We start from the raw sequence: 23,841 nt of genomic DNA, 5'->3' as shown, positions 1-23,841 counted from the left end.
ATCTGCAGGGAAAAAATGAAAAGGAAAGATAAATTAAGAAAGGAGGGGAATAAAAGATTTGATTCCATTAAATTCACCATAAGAATTCTGTTGTGATAATAAGAACTCAGTAATCATGAAAAGCTAAATGAAAAATACACAGGTTACAATATACTGTCAACATTAGTATTACTGCTTTTAATGAAAGTCAATTATTTGTTATTAAGCAACAAGTAATGAGTATATTAGATGAATCATTGAGACAAATGAATAATGAGACAGGCTGACAGGCTGTGTTTATACACAGGTTATAAGGCTTAGACTATAAGAAAATGTTTTCTATTTTGCCACACGTTTGTAAACCTCAATTAGTTCCTCAATACTTCCAGTGGCATTTTTATTGTTGATCCACTTAATCTGTTATTCATTTTCTTGTTTCTTGACTATTAGTCTCCTTGAAAGTATATATATATTTTCTCCTAAATCTCACTTATGGTTAACTTGTCACTTCAGTCAGAATAGCAAAAAAGCACTAATTTAATATAGAATTCTCTGTTAAGGATATTTTCTTCCCTCTTCCTACTCCACACCCTGGCTTTCAGTATAGACCTATCTTTAGTTGCTAATGTTTAAACATACTGAAAAGTGTAAGCATGTTCTGAAATTATAAGGTGGCCTGAAATTGTCACTTAATAGAAATGTCTTAAACAAATATTTCAGTTCTAATTTCTTTCATTCTTAACCTTTCACCATTAGCATTTTCAAAGTTTATTCTGTAACTATAAAACATTAAGATGAAATCAGAAGTTTGCCCAAAAGGAGAGATACATACCATTTAGTGTAACTGAGTTGATTTTAAGTGTTGATTTTAATAGAGTTTAAAGGGTAAGTTTTTAACAAAGTTTAAAGGGTATTAAAATCATACTAATTGAACTATAATTAGACACTAGTCAATGAATCTATACTTTCACTGCTGTGTTTAATTAGAACAACAGTATGCACATTTGAAAAAAAATTGTGAAGGACATAGCTAAATCACAAGCTTAGGTAACACTGATTCAGATTAAAATTCTACATATTGCCTCTGCATTTGGATCATTCTTATTGAAATAGAAAATAGGCTTACCTGAGAAATCAACAGCACAGACACCATATTGGTGGTAGCCCTTTAATATTGACAATGGTTTAATAGTCTCTGTATCCCATATGTGAATTGAGGGATCCCTACCCACCTAAAATAGAATTATAAAAATCAATATATGCAATAAAGTTAATCATTTTTACATCTGCTAAAAGTAAATAAAACAAGATATTTCACAGCCTTTGTTTTATTTACTATAGAAATTTATCAAAAATATAAAGCAGACTGGATACATGACTGGATTTTTTCTTAATATTCATTCAAAAGCCAATGAGGCTAGGCTCTGTGTTTCTAGGAATATTCTAGAACTATATGACTCCTATACTTCTTAAAAAATGATAATAAATGCTTGTTAAGCACTATTATTGGCAGGATTTCTATGCCAGATACAACAAGTACTAAGACATTCAGATATCTTTTCATTGGGAAAACAGAAAACTTTCAATTAATGAGATTTAAAAGGTCCTGAAAAAGAAAACTTCATGAATAAGATGGTACTAGAAATTGGGCCTTCAGAAAAAGCAGGACTTGGACACAAAGAGAAGCAAGCAAGCACATTTTAAACTAGGTGTAAGCAAAGATTCAGATGGGATTAAAGCAATAAGCATATAAATGGGACTCTAAATAGATAATATCACTCTGTCATTTATCTTTAAAAAAAATTTTTTTTTTAGTTATAGTTGGGCACAATATATTTACTTTATTTATTTTTATGTGGTGCTGAGGATTGAACCCAGTGCCTCGCACGTGCTAGGTGAGCGCTCTACCGCTGAGCCACAACCCCAGCCCTGTCATTTATCTTTTAACTTGGTGCTATAGCTTGGATCTGGAGTGTCTCTCCCAAGGTCCATGTGTTAAAATTTTGGTTGTCAATTGGTGGTACTATTGTAGAACCTTTAGAAGATGGGGTCTAGTGGAAGGAAGTTAGGTCACTGGGAGATGCCCTTAAAAGAGTTACTGGGGTCCCAGACCCTTCCTCTTTTTTGTGTTTGATTTTGTTTTGTTTCTTGGCAACTTTGAGGTAAGCAGCTTTGCTCCACCATGATGCTCTGCCTTACCACAGACCCAAGGTAATGAGGTTAAGCAACTGTATACTGAACATTCTGAATCTGTGAACCAAAATAAATCTTTCCTCCCTTAAGTTTTTTTTTTTTAAATCTCAGGTATTCTGTCACATTGATAAAAATCAAATTAACATACTTAGTTTATGGTATTCACTTATATACAGGTAATCTATCATTTTTTAATTATTCCTCAAATTCAAGTAATTGTTCCTCTAGCTTTAAGAATCATGATATATTTGTATATCATGACAACTCCTGAAATAACAGGACTGTTAATTTAATTATAGTACATTTTGTTTTATATGAAGACATAACATAAAACAACACTAAAAGCAGACAATATTTCACTAAATTATTCAGTTAAACATTACTAGTGGCTTTTAAATTTTGCAGGTTTTGATACTTCTGGTGATTTTACAGTACTACTCTTACCTGGTTCTCTGGTCTTCTCGACTCTTGCTATGTTTTTTCATCACCTGTTTCTTAAATGCAAATCTCCCTCAAGAGTTCATCTTTAATTCTACAGGCTTCTTATTCTAAATTTTGCCTGAGGTATCTCTTTCACAGTTTCAGTGGTTAAATCAACAAGTGTCTCCTAAGTCTTACTCTCTAATCATTATTTTTTCCTGAATTTAAGACTTACATTTTCAACTACCTACTGGACATATCATCTACAGATGATGATGATGATGATGATGATGATGATAATGATAATGATTAATAGTAATATACTTGCATTCACTGAGAACTGACTTATGTGCCAGAAACTGTTCTATATACCTTACAAAGGTTAACTCATTTCACAATCACAAGAACCCTATAAGATAGGTATTGGTAGTATCCTTATTTTAAAAGACGAGGAGCTACTTGGGAGGTTGAGGCAGGAGGATCAAAAGTTTGTAACTTAGTAAGACTTTGTCTCAAAATAAGTAAAAAGAGCTGAGGATGTACCTCAGAGGTAGAGTGCCCCTGGTTCAATCTCCAGTATCTCTCTCTCTCTCTCTCTCTCTCTCTCTCTCTCATACATACACACACATCCCCAAAATAAAATTAATTAAAAGTGAAATTTTAAAAAAAATTAGAAAACAGGCACAGAGATGTTAGTTAATTTTCCAACAGATAATAAATGGAGAAGCATGGTCTTGAACATCAAAATCAGTTTGGCTGAAGAACAGACAATATTTTTGGAGTATACCTGTGATATTTTATTTAGGGATACAGGGAGATTTATCAGTCAGGTTTTCACCACTATGGCAAAATACCTGAGATAACAAACTTAAAAGGAGGAAAGGTTTCTTTTGTTTCATGTTTCCCAATCCATGGTTGCTTGGCCCCCTTGCCTCTGGGCCCATGGCAAGGCAGAACATGTGAGGGAGTGCAAAACAGAGGAGGCTGCATACTTGATAGTGGCCACAAGGTGAACAAGAAAGACAGGAAAAGCCAATATCCCTTTCAAGGGCACACCCCCATGAACTAACTTCTTCCATGAGGTCTCACCTGCCAAGAGGTCATTCTTTATATTCTAGTCTCCAAACAAAACAAAACAAATCAAAACACTCTTTAGATTTGTTAAATTCCAAAACATCCACATGGAATCCTCCAGAATCACTTTTCTTTTTAATAAAGGGTTCAATTTCAATCAGTTTTAACACTTTTTATAAATTTATAGAGATGTGACTGGTTGACTGTAATATAACAGAGGTAAGAAATGGAAAATGGTGGGAGAAGTTGAAAAGGCTGTGTAAACCTGTGTTCTAGGAGATAGACCTTGAGTCTGTAGTGCCTAAGGCAGAAATGCTGTTGTGTAAGCAAAGGAGCTATGGCTTGATGGGTATGAAGGGATGTCCAGTGTCATACTGACATTTTATTTAATCTGACCTGAATTCCATTAAATCCCAGAATCATGGTAGTAAGTGGCCACTCTCTACACTGTCTTCATTCCAGCAATATCAGAATAATGGTTCAACTTCTTTGCCAAAGCACCTGGGTATATAACTATGCTTCAAGAGGAACCCTTTATATAGCCTAAAGGCAGGTGATGCCCCTCATGCCCCCACCTATCTTTTTGATTAGTTCTTTTACTAATGTCCATCATGCACTCTAAGATTTGAATACTGTGGGCTATTCACAGTTCTTTAAATAAGCTGCGCTTTACCTCACCCCCTAATTTTACAGATCATATGACAGACTTAGAATGCTTTCCCTCTGCTAGTAAACTATGCAGCATAAATGTTATACTTCCAGGTTTTCCCTGATTCTACTGGGCACAATTCATTAGTCCTTCTTCACTACACTCTCACCAGATTCTACATTTAAAAATGAGGTGATTTTGCCTCCTAGGGGACAGCTAGCATTGTCTAGAGACATTTTTGGTTAGCATAACTCAGGCAGATGGGTTACTGGCATTTAGTGAGTAGATGTCAGGGATGCTGCTCAACATTCTGCAATGCAGAGGTTAGCTTCCCACAACAAAAAAATTTTTTATCTGGCATAAGTCATCAATAGTGCTGAGGTTGAAAAATTCTGGTCTGTAATTCTGACATGGTATTACAATTTTTCTTGCATGTATGTCTTCTTATTTATCTATATATTTCCAGCACATTTCCTGGCAATATAGAATGTGCTTGATAAATGTTTTTGAATAATGGAAGAAACAAAGGAGAAAACAAAAGGAAAAATGGTAGGGGAGGAAAGTAATGGAGAAGCAAAAGAGCTCATCAAGGCACAAAGGGCAGGAGGAAGGAAAAGAAAGAAAAAAGGGTTGAGTTTTCTTTCCTCTCAGGGAAGCTATATAGGATGATGCATGTTGCCTCCCTGACCCCTACAAAACTGAGAATGTAAAAGGGGAGCCAGGCATGTTGGCACATGCTTGTAATCCCAGTGACTCAAGAGGCAGGAGGATCACAAGCTCAAAGCCAGCCTCAGCAATTTAGCGAGGTCCCAAGAAACTTACTGAGACTGGTGGTTAAGTCCCCTTGAGTTATATCCCCAGGAACAACAAAAATAACAAAAAGGTTTTTTTAAAGGTATATTTATACAGTGTATAAAGTCTGATAGACTAAAGGCTTTAGACTTTACTACTTAACAGCTGAGTGATCTTAAGAAAATTATTTAATTTCTCTAAAACAGAACTTTCTCATTTGTAAAAGGAAGAAAATGATTTTACTCTCATGGAGTTGAGGAGGGAATACAATGAACTTACAGTCAGAAACTAGTAAAGTATTTACAGAGTAAGAATCTACAGGGCTGAGGTTGTGGCTTGGTGGTAGAGCGCTTGCCTAGCATGTTCGAGGCACTGGGTTCAATTCTCAGCACCACATATAAATAAATTAATAAAATGAAGGTCCATCAACATCTAAAAAATTTTTAAAAATCTACAGACATTATTCTTTCCCTTGCTTCTCTAAGATATCTGTGTAGACATGTATCAACTAAGACTTTTCTCACTGATTTCTACTTCAATATTTGTGCTTTCTATCCCTCCCCCACAAGGCATAGACACCTTTATTTAAGACAGCAGATATACATTTAAGGGAGAATATGGACCATCTCAAAGAGTAAGAGATACATTCTAGGGGTTTCCAGCTCTTCTTTTAAAGGAAACTTGGTGAGGGGAAGGTATAGGAAGAAATATAGGAATGGTGTCAATCAGGTGATCTCAAGATGGTTTCTGGTGATCTGGTCAGTCTCAAGATCCCCAGACTGCCATGGTCCTCATCTTATCAGGTGACAGTGCTGGAAAATCCCCTAAATTATAGGTTCTTCAAGAAATAGGCAGAATTAGTATTATCAAAATGACCATACTTCTAAAAGCACTATTCAGATTTAATGCAATTCTGATCAAAATCTCAATGTCATTCCTCATAGAAATAGAAAAAGCAATCATGAAATTCATCTGGAAAAATAAGAGATCCAGAATAGCTAAAGTAATTCTTAGCAGGAAAAGTGAAGCAGGTAGCATCACTATACCAGACCTTAAACTATATTACAGAGCAACAGTAACAAAAACAGCATGGTATTGGCACCAAAACAGACTGGTAGACCAATGGTACAGAATAGAGGACACAGAGACTTACCTACAAAATTACAATTATATTAGACAAAGGTGCCAAAAACATGCATTGGAGAAAAGAGAGCCTCTTTAACAAATGGTTCTGGGAAAACTGGAAATACATATGCAACAAAATGAAATTAAATCCTTATCTCTCACCATGCACAAAACTCAACTCAAAGTGGATCAAGGACCTAGGAATTAAACCAGAGACCCTGTGTCTAACAGAAGAAAAAGTAGGCCCTAATCTTCATCATATGGGATTAGGCCCCAACTTCCTTAATAAGACTCCTGTGGTGCAAGAATTAAAACCAAGAATCAAATAATGGGATGGATTCAAAGAAATAGTATCTCTCAATGAATTTACTGGGAGGTTAACTAACAGTACACAGGAAGATTTACAGATTTTCCAGGAACTTGTGATTGACAGATCTGGAAGAGAGATTGAATTAGTCCAGGAAATTTACATGGAACTTCTGAATTAATCATTTACATTTCCAAAATTATCTACCAAAACCTAAAGAAAAACAACACTATAGTTTTCTTTGCCTTTCTAGTTCTCTTAGTTCTTTAAATAGCTCATGTTTCTTTTCTGCTGGTTAATATGAACGCTTTTTATATTTCCCCTTTTACTGTCAGTGAAATTGCCAGTCATTTATTTCATTTATAACATTTCTAAAAAGTTTACTGTTCCCCAAGTGTCAGTTCTTTTTCATACTGGCAAATTGAAATATTCCATTCTCGCCTTCCTTTCGTTAAGAAGTCCACAAAGATCACTATTTCTATGTACAACAGGATTGATTATGTGCTTTCTGTCTTGGTAAACTTGAATAGCTTGCTATCATGATTGCAAAATATAAAGCACTGTCATTCTGTGTTGTAACAGAATGTTTGTTAAGTATTTTATTATTTTAAGTAACTCAATCTAAAGAAACCAATTTCTAGTCTTCCATCTTTTCTATAATTACTCACAAATTTAAAAATATACATATCCTGACAGAAAGAAAATCAGGCAGTATTCTTAGTTCCAAATTAAAATTCAAGAAATAATAATCAAAAAAATTTTTTTTCAGGACTGGCGATTGAACTCAGGGCATCACAAGTGCTAGATCATCACTCTACCTACTTCCTCATCCCTTAAGATAATAATAATTAAAACAACTATACTATAAGGACAACTGTAGGGAAAAAGTTGAGGTAAACTTCATAATATGAAAATAAAATCCCATTCAAAACAATTCTTTACTCTCCATTTCCTAGAAAAAAAACTCTCTCTCTCTCTCTCTCTCTCTCTCGTGTGTGTGTGTGTGTGTGTGTGTGTATATACACACATGAATGAAGTAGACTAACCTAACTCAGAAAAGGTCTAACCTATCAGGCTTTTGGTCACATAATCTTTCAAAGGACCTTACCTGGCCTGTAGCCACATAGTCTTTCAAAGGATGAATAGCCAGACAAAGAATATCATCATCATGACCCAAGTAAAAACGCTGTGTGTTCTGTTGTCTATTGTAAATGACACCCACTGCTGCCACATGGTACACAATTTCACCAATTTGAGTATAAAACAGATTACTTCGACAGTCGTAACCTCTGTAACTAATATAGAAAACAAATCATACAATTAGTTTTGGTCTTTGATCTAATAGGTAATTTTGGAAATAGGTAATTTTAGGGTCATTTAATTTCCAGTTTTAAAGAATGCTGAACAATTAAAAGAAAACACCACCTTCTTAGAGCTATAAGCATTTATGAACTGCTCTGATTACAAATAGCTAATCCAAACCATAATACTGAGCAAAAAACAGCAAGGTGCTGAAAAATATATCTAGTATACTATTAATTGCATGTGTATAATATTAAATTTATAAAGACAAAAACAATTACTTTTTTAATAAATAAAAGGGTATAGAAAATAATACATATCTGTTTATAAATGCATTTTTATTTATCAAACTAAGTAACAGTGATTGCCTGAAGGGAAATGATGGTTGGGAAGGCAGAAGTGAGAGGAAGGTTTTAAACCCCTTTTATGCATAATGTTGAACTGTGAAAACATATATTTCAAAAAGAAATTTAAAAAACAATTTTAAGTGGCTGTGGCTCAGCAGTAGCACACTTACCTGGTGAGTGAGGCACTGGGTTTGATTCTCAGCAGCACATGTAAATAAATAAGGAACTATCAACAACTAAAAAATTTTTTTTAAAAAAAGCAATTTTAAAATATTATGCTCAGGAAAAAGTAACCAAATCTTTTTAAAAATATTATTTATTTATTTATTTATTTTTTAGGTGGACAACTGTGTCCACCAATAAGTAAATATATAAAAAGATACTGTCTTTACTTTTATGTGGTGCTGAGGACCGAACCCAGTGCCTCACGCATGCCAGGCGACCGTGCTACCACTTAAGCCATGTCCCCAACCAATAACCAAATCTTAAAATGTCAATATAATTCTGTCTGTAGCAACCTTGCTTTGTGCTTCAAAGAAACCCAATTTATAAAGCACAACTGAATAGAAATATTGCCTGTTTTACCAGTGGAGAGAAAATAATCTTAATAAATAAATCCTTTCTCAAATTCTTGGAAAGTATTATCAGTCTGATAAGAAAATGAGGGCTGGGATAGGGGTAAATAGAATCAGATTGGAAAACCTGTTGCTGACAAGCTGACATATGAAACTTGTATTGCCAAGTTCTGGATTCTCTTAGAATCCAGAAATTCTAATATTTTATTGAAATTAATACACAAAAGCCAAAATGCTCAGTCAAAAAGAAAGACAATATTATTTTAAATTAGTCACATTTAAGGAAGATGATTATCTCATATTTTTAAAGACAAGATGTCCAATTTAATAATACTGAACTTCCATAAGACAAATTTATTTTTAATAACTTTTAAATATTTATTTTTAACACTTATTCAGTGCTTATTATGTTTCAGGCACTATTCTAAGTCAACAATATCACAGCTTTATTTGCTCCTAATCAGAACTTTAGGAGGTATTGTTATCTCCATTTTACAGAGAGGTTAAGTAACTTGTTTAAAGGCACACAGTTAGTAGAGCTAGTCAATTGTGTGACTTGGAGCAAGTTACACAATAAGTGTGAACTAAAATTCAAACACAGAAATGAAAAACAATTGTTTCATACCCATGAACAAAGTGTAATCGGATACTATTTCCTGGAGCCTGTTCTCTTCTTTTAGAAGTAGCACTTTTTTGTTTTTCTTTGCATTGTTCTTTAAGCTGAGGTAGCTCTTCTTTGTAAACCTTTAAAAATGTATATAAGTAGGAAGACATTCATAAAGGTGCTCATACCCCTAACATAACTTTTAGACATATGGTTACTCTTAATCAACTTTAGCAATTGTCTTCAATAGGAAGGTACTTTTACAAAATGTACTTCTTTAGAAAGAACAAACTCACATATTTAGTGTTCCAGGAAATTTTTATACTTAAGAGAATATTTCAAAAGGAATAACTGGGGGTGTACTGTTTCAAAAATCTTAGGCTAAGAGAATACAGGCATACTTAGTATATCAAGCATTTAACATAAAAGAACAGTTTATACAAGTGTGCTTTAATGTTTAAAGTGAGAAAACTGAAAGAGTCATACACTACTAGAGAATTTAAGCCACAAAAGATAACAGATACACAGCATGGAGCATGATAAAGACGGAACTGAAGTTTCCAGGGGAAAAAAATTGCTTGAATAGAAAATTACCTGCCGACGATAGGTGAGCTGTGTCTCTTGTTCAATTTCGGAATCCAGTTCTGGAACATCAGACAGGTCTGAATCTGATTCATCACTGTTAGAGTCAGCCAGACTTTCTGTAATTTTTGAAAATGAAATGTCATTTGTTCAAAGAAGATTTATTTTCAAAATAGCAATGTAAGATTAATGATTGAGAGCTAGGTCAATTGACATGGAGACAAGCCATAGAGCAATCAAATGAAATTACCTATTCAAGTGACACAGATGTGAGTAAACTGTACTACAGATTATCTTCCTCTCCACTCATTGCAAACTCAATAGCTCCTTTAAATCCCTTCACTGGCTCCCCCAATGACTATAAGTATATATAATATACTTATATAAGTGCATATAACCTATAGTTTCCATGAAAATAGCTAAAAAATACTGCACATAGCAAAAGAATTGACATTATATATATATATATATATATATATATATATATATATATATACTCTTTGTTAAAAAGCATACATAAAATCTAAACACCCATCTCTGATTTTATTAACATAACCATTTCTTTACTCATCATTTGACAAACTGCAAACAAAAGTACTTTATATCCCATTCTTTGATATCTGACTTAATATAGATCTAAGGTTTAATTCAAAATTTCTGCTAATAACAAACTATACTATGAATTTATGAAACTAGATTATACTTCAATGGTAAAATTGTCATCTTCAAGTTTTTGAAGAGTTATTTCATGGGGAAATTGTTTAGGTGATTCATACTACTCACCTTGGGGTGCTATGTGAAGAGCATCTTTTAGTTTTCTTTCAGGAATAAATTTCCACTGAAAGACAGAGTGATCTGCTCCACCAATAGAAATAACCCACTGATAATCATGTGACCATCTGACATTAGTTACATGAGCTGAATGGCCAATGTATTTTTTAAACTTGGCCCCTATAATGAAAATATATCTTTAAATTATGCACAAATTTCAACATACAAAACACTACTGCAAATAGCAAATTTCTATACATAAATCATTGCATCATCCTTCCATTGTCTTAATTATGATTAAATGGAAAAAATGCTAATTCAAAAATGGGTAGAATGAACAAATAAATGTATTGATATCGAGAGATGTAAACATTATTTCCTCTACTACTTCACAGTATAATTTGGTAGAAACTACAAAAGCTGTGAGGCATTATCTTACTGCTTTTAGAAAAGCTGGGGATCAATTGTTTTTGCTTTAAATGGACACAATATATTTATTTCTTCATCTATCTATCTATTTATTTATTTTTTATGTGGTGCTGAGAATCGTACTCAGTACCTCCCAAGTGCAAGGCAAACGCTCTACAAAAGCTGAGCTATAACCTCAGCCCAGGATCAATTGTTTTAATATTAGGACAGCTGACTATTTTGTCCTGAGGCCTTCGGTCTTAAGTGAAGGACCAATCTGATTCATATCTACCCTTTTTCTTTCTCAGTCCAAAAGATATTACTACTAAATTGGGCACAGTGGCACATGCTTGCAATCCCAGTGATTTAGGAAGCTGAGGCAGGAAGATTGCAAGTTTGAGGACAGTCTCAGTAATACAGCAAGACCATCAGCAACTTAGCAAAATCTCAGCACCACATAAAAATAAAGATATTGAGTCCGACTACAACTAAAAAATAAATATTTAAATAAAAAATCTTGTTTCAAAACAAAAACTAAAAAGTACTGGAGACGTGGCTCAGTGGTAAAGCACCCCTGGGTTCACTCCTCATTACTGAATTGAAATAAAATGTATTATCAAATCAGATACAACCTTTTCCTAATCTTAAATTGGACAATATAACAATATAAAAGAGATTTTTTTCTAGTAATAATGCTAAAGTATTCAAGTATGTGAATTCAATAAACATAGAATCTTAAAATACCTCTACTAATTATTTAAATATGCAATAGTAATATCCTATCTTTTCTTTCACTTACCTAGCTATAGTCTCAAGCTGACTCACAAGTGCCTAGAAATAAAAATCATCCTTACCATAAAATAAATTACTAACAAAAAGGAAACAAGAGAGCTGGGGTTGTGGCTCAGTGGCAGAGTGCTTGCCTACATGTGAGAGGCACTGGGTTTGATTCTCAGAACCCCATATAGATAAAACATTTTTTTAAAAAAGGAAACAAAGAAAAACAATATATGTTCTTGAAGCAAGGAGAAATCTCTTACACAAAACTAATTTTATTAGACTTTGGTTAAATATTCACATAGTAATTCAGAAGACTACTACATATTTAATTTCATTATATAAATGAAGTAAAATTATTAAGCAAAAATAATACTGTCTTCACATTTGCAAAAGATAAATTGTCAATGAAGCCCATTCAATTGACTTAAAAAACTCAGAAAATTATAGTATTTTGTTTTTACATGGAGGTCAGTGTATGTGAAGCAATTAATGGGAGCAATGTCTAATGTTAAAATCATAATTATTACTGAAGCTCGACAAGCAGACAAGTATCATCTTAAGAGTTGTCAGGCATGGTGACTTTCATGTCCTGGCTATGTGGTGAGATCTAGAAACAGGGTACTTTATTTATTTATTTATTTATTTTAGCTATTGTTGGACCTTTATTTTATTTATTTTTATGTGGTGCTGAGGATCGAACCCAGTGCCTCACTCTTACTAGGCAAGCAAGCAATTTACCACTGTGCTACAACCCCAGCCTGAAACAGGGTACTTTAATTGCTAGATATTTAGCTAGTCTTTATTAATATACTTAGAGTTACATATGGAAGAATTTGTATGCATCTGAGAAGCTGACATCACACAGGCAGAATCAATAACATGGCAAAGGAGACAGGATCTTGAACTCATTACTTCACTACAGAGGCCCCCAGTAGAAATACCAGCCTCGGCTTCTGAGAAATTTGAGCCTTTAAGTTTGATATCAGTGGACTACATATCTGATCAAACTATATTAGCTGTTCCAATAATCTGCATTCTAATGTTTGTCCAATAGCTTTTATCAACAAGCCAAGTAAATCTCATTATAGCATCTACTATAAGTATGGATGTTCTAGAACATTAACTGCACCTAATATAAAGATCCATGCATAGAAAAGAATTCTTTGACAATTAAAGCTCAGAAGAAACTTGGATTTTCCTAAGGAATAAGAATGAATTTTTAAAAAATCCACAATGAAAACTATTTTGTGCCCTGATTCATTTTATTTTTGTTTACAGGAAGCTCAGAATCAAATTTGATTTGATTCAAATCAAATCAAATTCATTTTCTTTATCTTGTTTTAATGTGTACTTCTATTTATATTTCCTCTGGTACTGATTCTTTAATTATTTCAGTATTAATAGACTTGTTATAAATTGATTGAAAAACTTTATGAAACAATGCATGGAACAGATGAAAGATTACTAATATAGCATTTCATTCAATGATCCCCAGATCTGTGAATAGAATGATTGATATCATCATTTTAGAAGACATCCAATAAAAAAGGATACATAAAGTATAGAGGAAACAACAAATAAAAAATCATTTTTTACATTATTGAAAATCAATGTCAAAACAAAAAATGCTAAAGACTGAAGCAAAACATGCTCATTCATCAAAACCAACAAGTTAGTAAGTTCTGAGTTTATACACTGGACTACTTCCTTAGATTCTTGAGAAAATAAAATAAAATTTCTCCCAAAATATATGTATACGATAAGCTAAATTATTAAAGATAATAAGTGATAAGAAAAGTATAACCATCATTGCAATTTAACTACATGAAACAATTCAGGAAGTGGGAGAAAAAAATTAAAAAAAAAAAAAAAAACAGGTCTTGGGGATGAGGTTGTGGCTCAGTGGTAGAGTACTTGCCTAGCATATGTGAGGCACTGGGTTTGATCCTTAGCACCACATTAAAAAGTAAATAAATAAATAAAGTTACTAAAAAAAAAGAAGAAACAGGTCTAGTCCATTTGTTATAATGTATAAATTCAAAATAATTTCATAATAAAAACTTCATGACCAAAAATAAATGTAACATATGACAATAATACAGAACTTGCAAAATAAAGGCCTTTACCAAGCAGTATACATTTTTAAAAATATGAAATCCTGTTACCTATTTCAAGATTGATTTTCTGCAAGAACATAAGTCTTTTATAAGAGCTTACTTAAAATATTTAAAAGAAGAGATACCTTTTCTTAAACATGGATATCGGAATAATTTTATAATTCCATAGTCATCAGCTGTAACTAAAACTTGGCCAATATAATTTCCATCTACTGAATTTATATCATTGATATCTGAATATTTGGGCCAAATTCCATTTACTTCAAGGCCTGAAACACATGTCCATGAAGCCCAATGAACACCTTTGAGTTCTTCTTTACTTGTCACTTCTTTTCCCCCTAAAAATAAATCAGTCTGAATTTAAGAAGTTATTTCACTTATTTTTTTACTCAAGCTTAAATTTTACTGATAACATGGTGATCTCAAATTTTAAATATTTCCCACCCCAATTAGAGGAGACTACGGGAAAAAGTAAGTGTGGTTAAGGAGAAAACAAAATGCAAGAAGCTTTTTAAAGAAGCCACCAATGGAATTATACTAATTCAGAGACATACATAGATTTAACATGATTTATGGCTTAGCAGGTTCACTATGTGAATCCTATTAAAATAATGACACAGATTAACCACAACAGGGTGAGTTATAAGAGAAGTAAAAGCTATGAGAAAGTGGCTATGAGAAACCTAAGACACATAACTTACAAAGAGAACTAAAAAATACCAAAAAAGGTAGGATTGGTGGAGAGTAATACATTTACATCTGGTAAAAGAATTTTAGGACTCAGTAAATTTTCATTACATATAGATCACTAATGAAAAACTTTTGCAGAAAAACAGTAATTTATGTGGCTCATCTTATTTAATAAGTTCTTGGAAGATAGGGACTAATTAAACATCATATTAACTAAAGTACTACAAGGTTAATATTTTAATGATTGTTTTTATTCTTCTATTTTTAAATCTTTGATTTAGTTTGTTAGCTAGATTATTAGTATTTGCAAAATTTATTTGAGGCAACCACAAACAGATAAATAATTTATGGTTACACATTTGTAGCAATTATATTTACTTAGTTTCACCCAAAAGATGACATTTGACTCTAATACACAGTGGAATTTTACCATATACTGGTCACATGGTGTGAAATTTAATATAAGTCTGTCTTCAATTCTTCAAGTAAAGGAGGTTTAATTAAGAAACAAAAGAATACAGAATGGTGGTTTCTAGGGACTGGGAGAAGTGGTGGGGATGGGGAGATCTTGGCAAAGAGTACAAAGTTTCAGTTATACAGGATGAATAAATTCTGCAGATTTAATGTATAGCATGTTGATTACAATTAATAATATATTATTGTATAGTATACTTTAAATCTGCCAACAGATATGGTATTAAATGCTCTTACCACAAACAAAAAATGGTAACTCTGTGAAGTGATGAATATATTAATTATCTTTATTGTGGAAAACATTTCACAATGTACAGCATATGTACATAAGGACATCACACTGTACATTGTAAATATATACAACTTTTATATGTCAATTGTATCTCAATAATCCTCAGGGGGGAATCCTAGAGAATTTCAACATAATGTGGTAGCCCCATAGAAAAGAAATGCTTGAAATGTTAGCTCAGTTCATCCTTGATTTCCTATGCTCAAATGAAACTTATTTGCTACTTCTTGTGAAATTCTAAAATATTTTATAGACACTAAAAATCTACAAACTATATATGTTTTACTAGAAAAATTTACCTGGCATCCTATAAAAAAGTCTTTTCCCATTTCCATCATTTGTCTGTAAATATCTACTATCTGAGGACCAGTCCAGATGAGTGATGAAACTAAGTGATCCAACACATTCACCAACTTTTTTATAACGCTGAGCAACTCCATAAATATCAACTGAGCTGTCATTGCAGCCAACAGCAAGGTAAGTTCCATCTGGTGAATATTTTAACTCATGAATTGCTTCCTTCCTATCTTTAATATGTACAACTTCCGTCATATCTCTGTTAAAAAGAAAAAAATGAGACCATGTGAACAATGTCACAGCAAAATTCTGTTTTCAAAAATGACCATAAGGCTGTACCAAATGTTTATAAACTATAAAATAAATGTAAATAAATACTATTAGTTCAGGAATAATTATTTTGGGGACAATAACTATATGTCAGAAGTAGAGAAAAATGGGGCTGGGTTGTGGTTCAGTGATAGAGCACTTGCATAGCAAACATGAAGCCCTGGGTTTAATCTTTAGAAGGGAGGGTGGGGAAGAGGAAGAGGGAGGGAGAAGAAGACAGGGAGAGAGGAAAAGAGAGAGAGAGAGAGAGAAAGGAAGAGGGACTGAATTTCAGTTCATAAATTATCTGTACATTGTTTAGAGATTCCTACTAAATCTGGAGCCATACAATAAAGGAAACAGGATTTTTATGATAAAAGTTCTTTGTAAATACTGAGTTCATAAAAAAACTTAGCTATAAACACTATAATTTTCAAATACATTTTTATAATGAGCCAAATATGTAAAATTACATTCAGGAAATAAATAAAAAATATGAAAAGAATATGTTACTTCAGCAATATTTTTGAATATATATCTTTATATGGCCATAATTAGTTATTTTTACTTCAAGCTCTCACTTTTTTAATAGAACACAAATTCCTCCCTTAGGGATCATATCAACCAGTGAAGTTTAACTTTTTCTTCAATGATGCCTTATAAACAAGTTTCAAAAATAACCCAGGTATTGGTAACAGCCTTAAAAACAAATAGTTTATCCCTTCTAATTTCCAAAGTTTTTAGAACTGGTGAAGAGGATGGGAGGCAGAGAGAGAAAAAGGGTAAATGATAGTTCTAATTGGTGCCAGGAACTTTTCTTCTTATAAATTTTGCATCACATATCTGATATGCTCCATCTAGACAATTTTAGAAATAGAACTGTTTCTCAGTTTTTAAAGTTTCTAAATGGACAATTTAAAACAATCAAACTCAAATTTCTTTACTAATGCTGAGTACTTACTTTGTTTTAGCATTAAGGATTCAAACTTAGCTTCTATGAAAGATAGATATGAAGTTATTATGATAAAAGGTGATAACTGTTCAAAGGGAATTTGTGAAGAAATTGAAAGAAGGGTTATAAAGAATAAAGAATAAGGCAGGAAGGAGCCAAGGAAGGGTGAAACCTAATATGAGCATAAAACCTGAGGAACTGGCAAAGTCTGAGAGAAGTTTTCTAGGAAGAAGATACAGCATGAGCTGAAGTTTGAAAGTATTCAAGTGTGTGGCACATTTGAAGAATAGTGGGTAATGTAATGTGGATATAAATATAAACTGGCAAAGTAGAAAATGATGGGATTAAAGAGATAAATTGAGGGAAACCTGTTACAGATCTGATATGTTGCAAAGGAGTTTGGATTTTAACATGGTGTTAACCATATAAAGAAAGAGATAAAAATCAGCCCCTTAAGTGCAAAAAGGGAACCAAAACAAAACAAAGAAAAACCAGTGTATGTGACACAGAATGCCAGCAATTTACCAAAAATTCATTTCTCCATCTTCCTAGACTGAATTTCTCAGGTTCCTTTGCAGTTAGTCTAGCCACCATGAGATGTGAAAGGAAATCAGGTGAACCATTTTAAAGCCATGCTTTTTTAGAAAGCAGACATACCCTCTTTAAACACTTTTGCCTGTCCTGCTGGCAAAATATAGATATGACAATGAATCCTAGGGACTGATAAAGCATAACACAATGAAAGGAGCCTAGGTCTTTGAGTTGCCTAGGAAAAGAAAGTCACTCATTGACTTCAGGCTGTTAAAAGTGCAAGAATTAATCTTCAGTTAAACCTCTGCCATTATACAGCTGGGACATGTAAATTATAGCAGTTAGTGATTGCCCTAACCAATAAATATTAAAAAGAGAAACAGAAAAAGAGCCCTAAGATAGACCAGATATTGTAATGTTTAAAGATTCTATACTTTAAAAAAAATTTCCTGGTTAAAAATCACTTTTGCCTAGACCTTATAACTTGCCAGGTCCTCTTCCTAAGCATAGACTCACATAACTGTCTCTATCTTTCCTAGACACTCCTTCAAGTTATAATTAAATCCATGCACCTTATTTCTCTTTGCTTACATCTATCCATCCACTCTGTAGCTATATAGAGAACAATTTATGGTAGAGCATGATTTCTTTTAAGAAGAATGTCCAAGGTACTATTTGATAGTTTTTACTTTTTATGCTTCCCTTATTAAAAATGTCATAATTTTCACAAACCTTAATTAAAATGTTTCTGAAAATTCTTCATAATGATTTCAGTACTTTTCAACCATATTTTTGTTCTAGAGACTTTTGTTACTATATCCTTTCCCTTATCTACTAAAGCATGAACGTACACACACAATATAAAACAGCAGTGATGGAGAGAGAGATTCTGGTTGACGGATTGATTTTACAGTATGTATTATGTTGCTATGAATACAGAGTTTATGTAATTGTGAATTATATGACTACTGTCCCTTATAAAGAAGTTTCTCTAATTTAAAGAACAAAATGTTATTAGATAAAAGCTTGTTAATTAAAAGAATTCTGGGAGCCGGGGGCATATGTCAGGGATAGAGCACTTGTCCAGTGTGCACAAAGCTGGGTTTGATTCTTAGCACTGCAAAACAAAACAAAACAAAAACTGTAATTTGGATGAAGACTTTTGGGGAAATAATAGGTGAATGCTGTGGTTTGTTTTTAAAAAAAGATGGAGGTAAAAGTCTGGGAATACTTATGAATTAACATAATACATCATCAAGATACACAGTGTTGATAAGGGAATATAACAAAATAATCATTCCTAGAAGAGGGAGTCTACAGTGACATTACCAAATGAAGTGGGGTAGAGATCCATGATGTCTAAACTTTATTCTGGGACTTAGCTCAGCAAAAGATAGAAACTGGGAGGTAATGGATCCATGGTCCAGCAGAGGTAACACTGTATGAAAGAGCTGATTAACAAAATAAAGTATTCAAGTTCAGTTTGAGAAAGCCATTGTAATTGTACTAACACAAGGGAGCTGTAGCATGAGCTGAGTCTGGTGAGGAAAGTAGAGGAAAAATCATGAAAGGCCTTGTGGGTCCTGTTAAGATTTGTGGCCTTAATTTGTGAGTTTAAACTAGGTTAGATGCTTTACGGAGATATGGCTTTGCCTTGGTATATCACCTTATACCCTAATTTAAGAACAGTATGTTATGAATAGGTATATAGCTTAATGATAGAGCTCTTTTTAAATTTTTTTATTGTTCTAATTAGTTATACATGTTAGTAGAAAGCATTTCAACTCACTGTACACAAATGGAGCACAAGTTCTCATTTATGACTGTACATGATGCAGAGATACACCATTCATGCACTTGTACATGTACACAGGGTAATCATCTTCATCTCATTCCACCATTCTTTCCACCCTCATACCCCCTCCCCTCCCCTCTCCTCACTCTCCTCTGTTCAATTCCAAGTTCCTCCATTCTTCCCTACCTAGCCACACACCCCCAATATGTATCAACATCCTCAAATCAGAGGAAACATTTGGCCTTTGGTTTTTGGGGATTGGCTTATTTCACTTAGCATGATATTCTCCAGCTCAGTCCATTTACCTGCAAATGCCATAATTTCATTCTTCTTTAAGACTGAGTAATATTCCATTGTGTGTGTGTGTGTGTGTATGTGTGTATATATATATATATATGTATATATATATATATATATATATATATATATACACACCACAGTTTCTTTTTTTTCCCTTTTAACTCCTTTTGTTAGGCATCAAAAGAATTTTAATATTTGCCTATACATTTAAGAATGTCATAGCACAGAAGGATTATTTCCTAGTTATTCACAAGTTTATGTAATATATGCAGTTTGTGTAATATTTCCAGTTGAAAATTCTCAGTGAGACAAAACAACAGTTCATGTCAAGAAATTATTCAAATTAAAGCATAATTTAATTATTTTTCCTTGTTAAAATACATATGTAACACAGAACTTCCAAAAAACATATAGCTAGGTCTAAGATGAAAATAAATACAGCATCAACTGTGAACAGTGACTGGTATGTGTAAGTCATTGGTGGCCAATCATTTTAGGCTATAGATTTATAGATTCTTGAGTTTTTAAAAATTTTAATTGCTTTTATTTTTTTAAATACATGACAGCAGAATGCATCACAATTCTTATTACACATATAGAACAAATGTTTCATATATGTGTTTGTATATAAAGTATGTTCACACCAACTCATGTCTTCCTACATGTACTTTGGATAATGAAGTCCATCACATTCCACATTCCATCATTGCTAATCCCCTGCCCCTTCCCTTCCCCCCACTGCCCTATCTAGAATTCGTCTATTCCTTCAATGCTCCCTCTCCCTACCCCACTATGAGTCAGTCACCTTATATCAGAGAAAACATTCAGCATTTGTTTTTTTTTTTTTTTTGGGGGGGGGATTGGCTAACTTCACTTAGCATTATCTTCTCCAATGCCATCCATTTACCTGCAAATGCTATGATTTTATTCTCTTTTATTGCTAAGCAATATTCCATTGTGTATATATGCCACATTTTTTAAATCCATTCATCTACTGAAGGGCATCTAGGTTGGTTCCACAGTTTAGTTATTGTGAATTGTGCTGCTATAAACATTGATGTGAATGTGTCCCTGTAGTATGCTGTTTTTAAGTCCTTTGGGTATTGACCGAGGAGAGGGATAGCTGGGTCAAATGGTGGTTCTATTCCAAGTTTTCCAAGGACTCTCCATACTGCGTTCCATATTGGCTGCACCAATTTGCAGTCCCACCAGTAATATATGAGTGTGCCTTTTCCCCTACATCCTCGCCAACACTTATTGTTGTTTGTCTTCATAATAGTTGCCATTCTGACTGGAGTGAGATGGTATCTTAGAGTAGTTTTGATTTGCATTTCTCTAATTGCTAGAGATGATGAACATTTTTTCATATATTTGTTTACTGATTGAACATCCTCTTCTGAGAAGTGTCTGCTCATGTCCGTGGCCCATTTATTGATACTACAGTTTCTTTATCCATTTATCTGTTGAAGGGCACCTAGGTTGGTTCCATAGTTTGGCTATTGTGAGTTGAGCTGCTATAAACATTCATGTGGCTGCATAACTGCAGTATGCTTATTTTAAGTCCTTTGGGTATAAACTGAGGAGTGGGATAGTTGGGTCAAATGGTGGTATCATTCCAAGTTTTCTGAGGAATCTCCAAACTGCTTTCCAGAGTGGTTGTACCAATTTGCAATGTATGAGTGTACCTTTTCTCCCCAATCCTCGCCGATATTTATTGTTGCTTGTCTTCTTGATAATTGCCATTCTGACTGGAGTGAGATGAAAATCTTACTGTAGTTTTGATTTGCATCTCTCTGTTAGAGAAGTTGAACATTTTTTTCATATATTTGTTAATCGATTATATGTCTTGTGAGAAGTGTCTGTTCAGTTTCTCAGCCCCTTTAGTGACTGCATTATTTGTTTTCTGATGTTAAATTTTTTGAGTTCTTTATATATCCTGGAGATTAATGCTTTATCTGATGTCTATGTGGTAAAGATTTTCTCTTATTCTGTAGGCTCTCTCTTCACATTATTGTTTCCTTTGCTGAGAAGAAGCTTTTTAGTTTGAACCCATCCTACTTATTTATTTATTTATTTATTTATTTTTATTGGTTGTTCAAAACATTACAAAGCTCTTGACATATCATATTTCATACATTAGATTCAAGTTGGTTATGAACTCCCAATTTTACCCCAAATACAGATTGCAGAATCACATCGGTTATACATCCACTGATTTACATATTGCCATACTAGTATCTGTTGTATTCTGCTACCTTTCCTATCCTCTACTATCCCCCCTCCCCTCCCCTCCCATCTTCTCTCTCTACCCCATCTACTGTAATTCATTTCTCTCCTTGTTTATTTTCCCATTCCCCTCTTACATGTAATTTTGTATAACAATGAGGGTCTCCCTCCATTACCATGCAATTTCCCTTTTCTCTCCCTTTCCCTCCCACCTCATGTATCTGTTTAATGTTAATCTTTTCTTCCTGCTCTTCCTCCCTGCTCTGTTCTTAGTTGCTCTCATTATATCAAAGAAGACATTTGGTATTTGTTTTTTAGGGATTGGCTGGCTTCACTAAGCATAATCTGCTCTAGTGCCATCCATTTCCCTGCAAATTCCATGATTTTGTCATTTTTTAGTGCTGTATAATACTCCATTGTGTATAAATGCCACATTTTTTTTTTATCCATTCATATATTGAAGGGCATCTGAGTTGGTTCCACAGACTAGCAATTGTGAATTGTGCTGCTATGAACATCGATGTAGCAGTATCCCTGTATCTCTTTTAAGGTCTTCAGGGAATAGTCCGAGAAGGGCAATAGCTGGGTCAAATGGTGGTTCCATTCCCAGCTTTCCCAGGAATCTCCATACTGCTTTCCAAATTGGCTGCACCAGTTTGCAGTCCCACCAGCAATGTACAAGAGTACCCTTTTCCCCACATCCTCTCTAGCACTTGTTGTTGTTTGACTTCATAATGGCTGCCAATCTTACTGGAGTGAGATGGTATCTTAGGTTGGTTTTGATTTGCATTTCTCTGACTGCTAGAGATGGTGAGCATTTTTTCATGTACTTGTTGATTGATTGTATGTCCTCCTCTGAGAAGTGTCTGTTCAGGTCTTTGGCCCATTAGTTGATTGGGTTATTTGTTTTCTTATTGTTTAATTTTTTGAGTTCTTTGTATACTCTGGATATTAGGGCTCTATCTGAAGTGTGAGGAGTAAAAATTTGTTCCCAGGATGTAGGCTCCCTATTTACCTCTCTTATTGTTTCTCTTGCTGAGAGAAAACTTTTCAGTTTAAGTAAGTCCCATTTGTTGATTCTTGTTATTAACTTTTGTGCTATGGGTGTCCTATTAAGGAATTTGGAGCCCGACCCCACAATATGTAGATCGGAGCCAACTTTTTCTTCTATCAGACGCAGAGTCTCTGATTTGATATCTAGCTCCTTGATCCACTTTGAGTTAACTTTTGTGCATGGCGAAAGGAGGGGACTCAGTTTCATTTTGTTGCATAAGGATTTCCAGTTTTCCCAACACCATTTGTTGAAGATACTATCCTCCCTCCATTGCATGCTTTTAGCTCCTTTATCAAATATAAGATAGTTGTAGCTTAGTGGATTAGTCTCTGTGTCCTCTATTCTGTACCACTGGTCTACCCGCCTGTTTTGGTACCAGTACCATGCTGTTTTTGTTACTATTGCTCTGTAATATAGTTTTAAATCCAGTATCGCTATACCACCTGATTCAGACTTCCTGCTTAGAATTGCTTTTGCTATTCTGCGTCTTTTATTTTTCCATATGAATTTCATGATTGCTTTATCTATTTCTACAAGAAATGCTGTTGGGATTTTGATTGGCATTGCATTAAACCTATAGAGAACTTTTGGTAATATCGCCATTTTGATGATGTTAGTTCTGCCTATCCATGAACAGGGTAAAGTTTTCCATCTTCTAAGATCTTCTTCTACTTCTCTTTTTAGGGTTTTGTAGTTTTCATTGTATAAATCTTTCACCTCTTTTGTTAGGTTGATTCCCAAGTATTTTATTTTTTTTGAGGATATTGTGAATGGAGTGTTTTTCCTCATTTCCGTTTCAGAAGTTTTGTCGCTGATATACAGAAATGCCTTTGATTCATGCGTGTTGATTTTATATCCTGACACTTTGCTGAATTCATTTATTAGTTCTAGTAGTTTTT

The 23,841-nt window shown here is 33.6% G+C and overlaps 1 protein-coding gene across 1 annotated transcript in view; it reads right to left on the bottom strand.

Moving 5' to 3' along the window:
- Positions 1-23,841, bottom strand: part of Eml5 (EMAP like 5) — a 182,690-nt gene that overhangs the window by 96,350 nt on the left and 62,499 nt on the right. The window contains exons 9-15 of the mRNA XM_071607616.1: positions 15,778-16,034; positions 14,151-14,363; positions 10,733-10,900; positions 9,962-10,068; positions 9,389-9,507; positions 7,648-7,834; positions 1,106-1,211 (exon numbers count right to left, since the gene is read on the bottom strand). Coding sequence (XP_071463717.1) covers positions 1,106-1,211; positions 7,648-7,834; positions 9,389-9,507; positions 9,962-10,068; positions 10,733-10,900; positions 14,151-14,363; positions 15,778-16,034 — 1,157 coding nt within the window. The remainder of the gene's footprint in view (positions 1-1,105; positions 1,212-7,647; positions 7,835-9,388; positions 9,508-9,961; positions 10,069-10,732; positions 10,901-14,150; positions 14,364-15,777; positions 16,035-23,841) is intronic.

The sequence above is a fragment of the Marmota flaviventris genome, chromosome 2 (assembly GCF_047511675.1).
Source record: "Marmota flaviventris isolate mMarFla1 chromosome 2, mMarFla1.hap1, whole genome shotgun sequence".
In the NCBI taxonomy this organism is placed as follows: Eukaryota; Metazoa; Chordata; class Mammalia; order Rodentia; family Sciuridae; genus Marmota; species Marmota flaviventris.
Note: the sequence above shows the minus strand (reverse complement) of the source record. Positions and strands in the feature narration are given on the sequence as shown.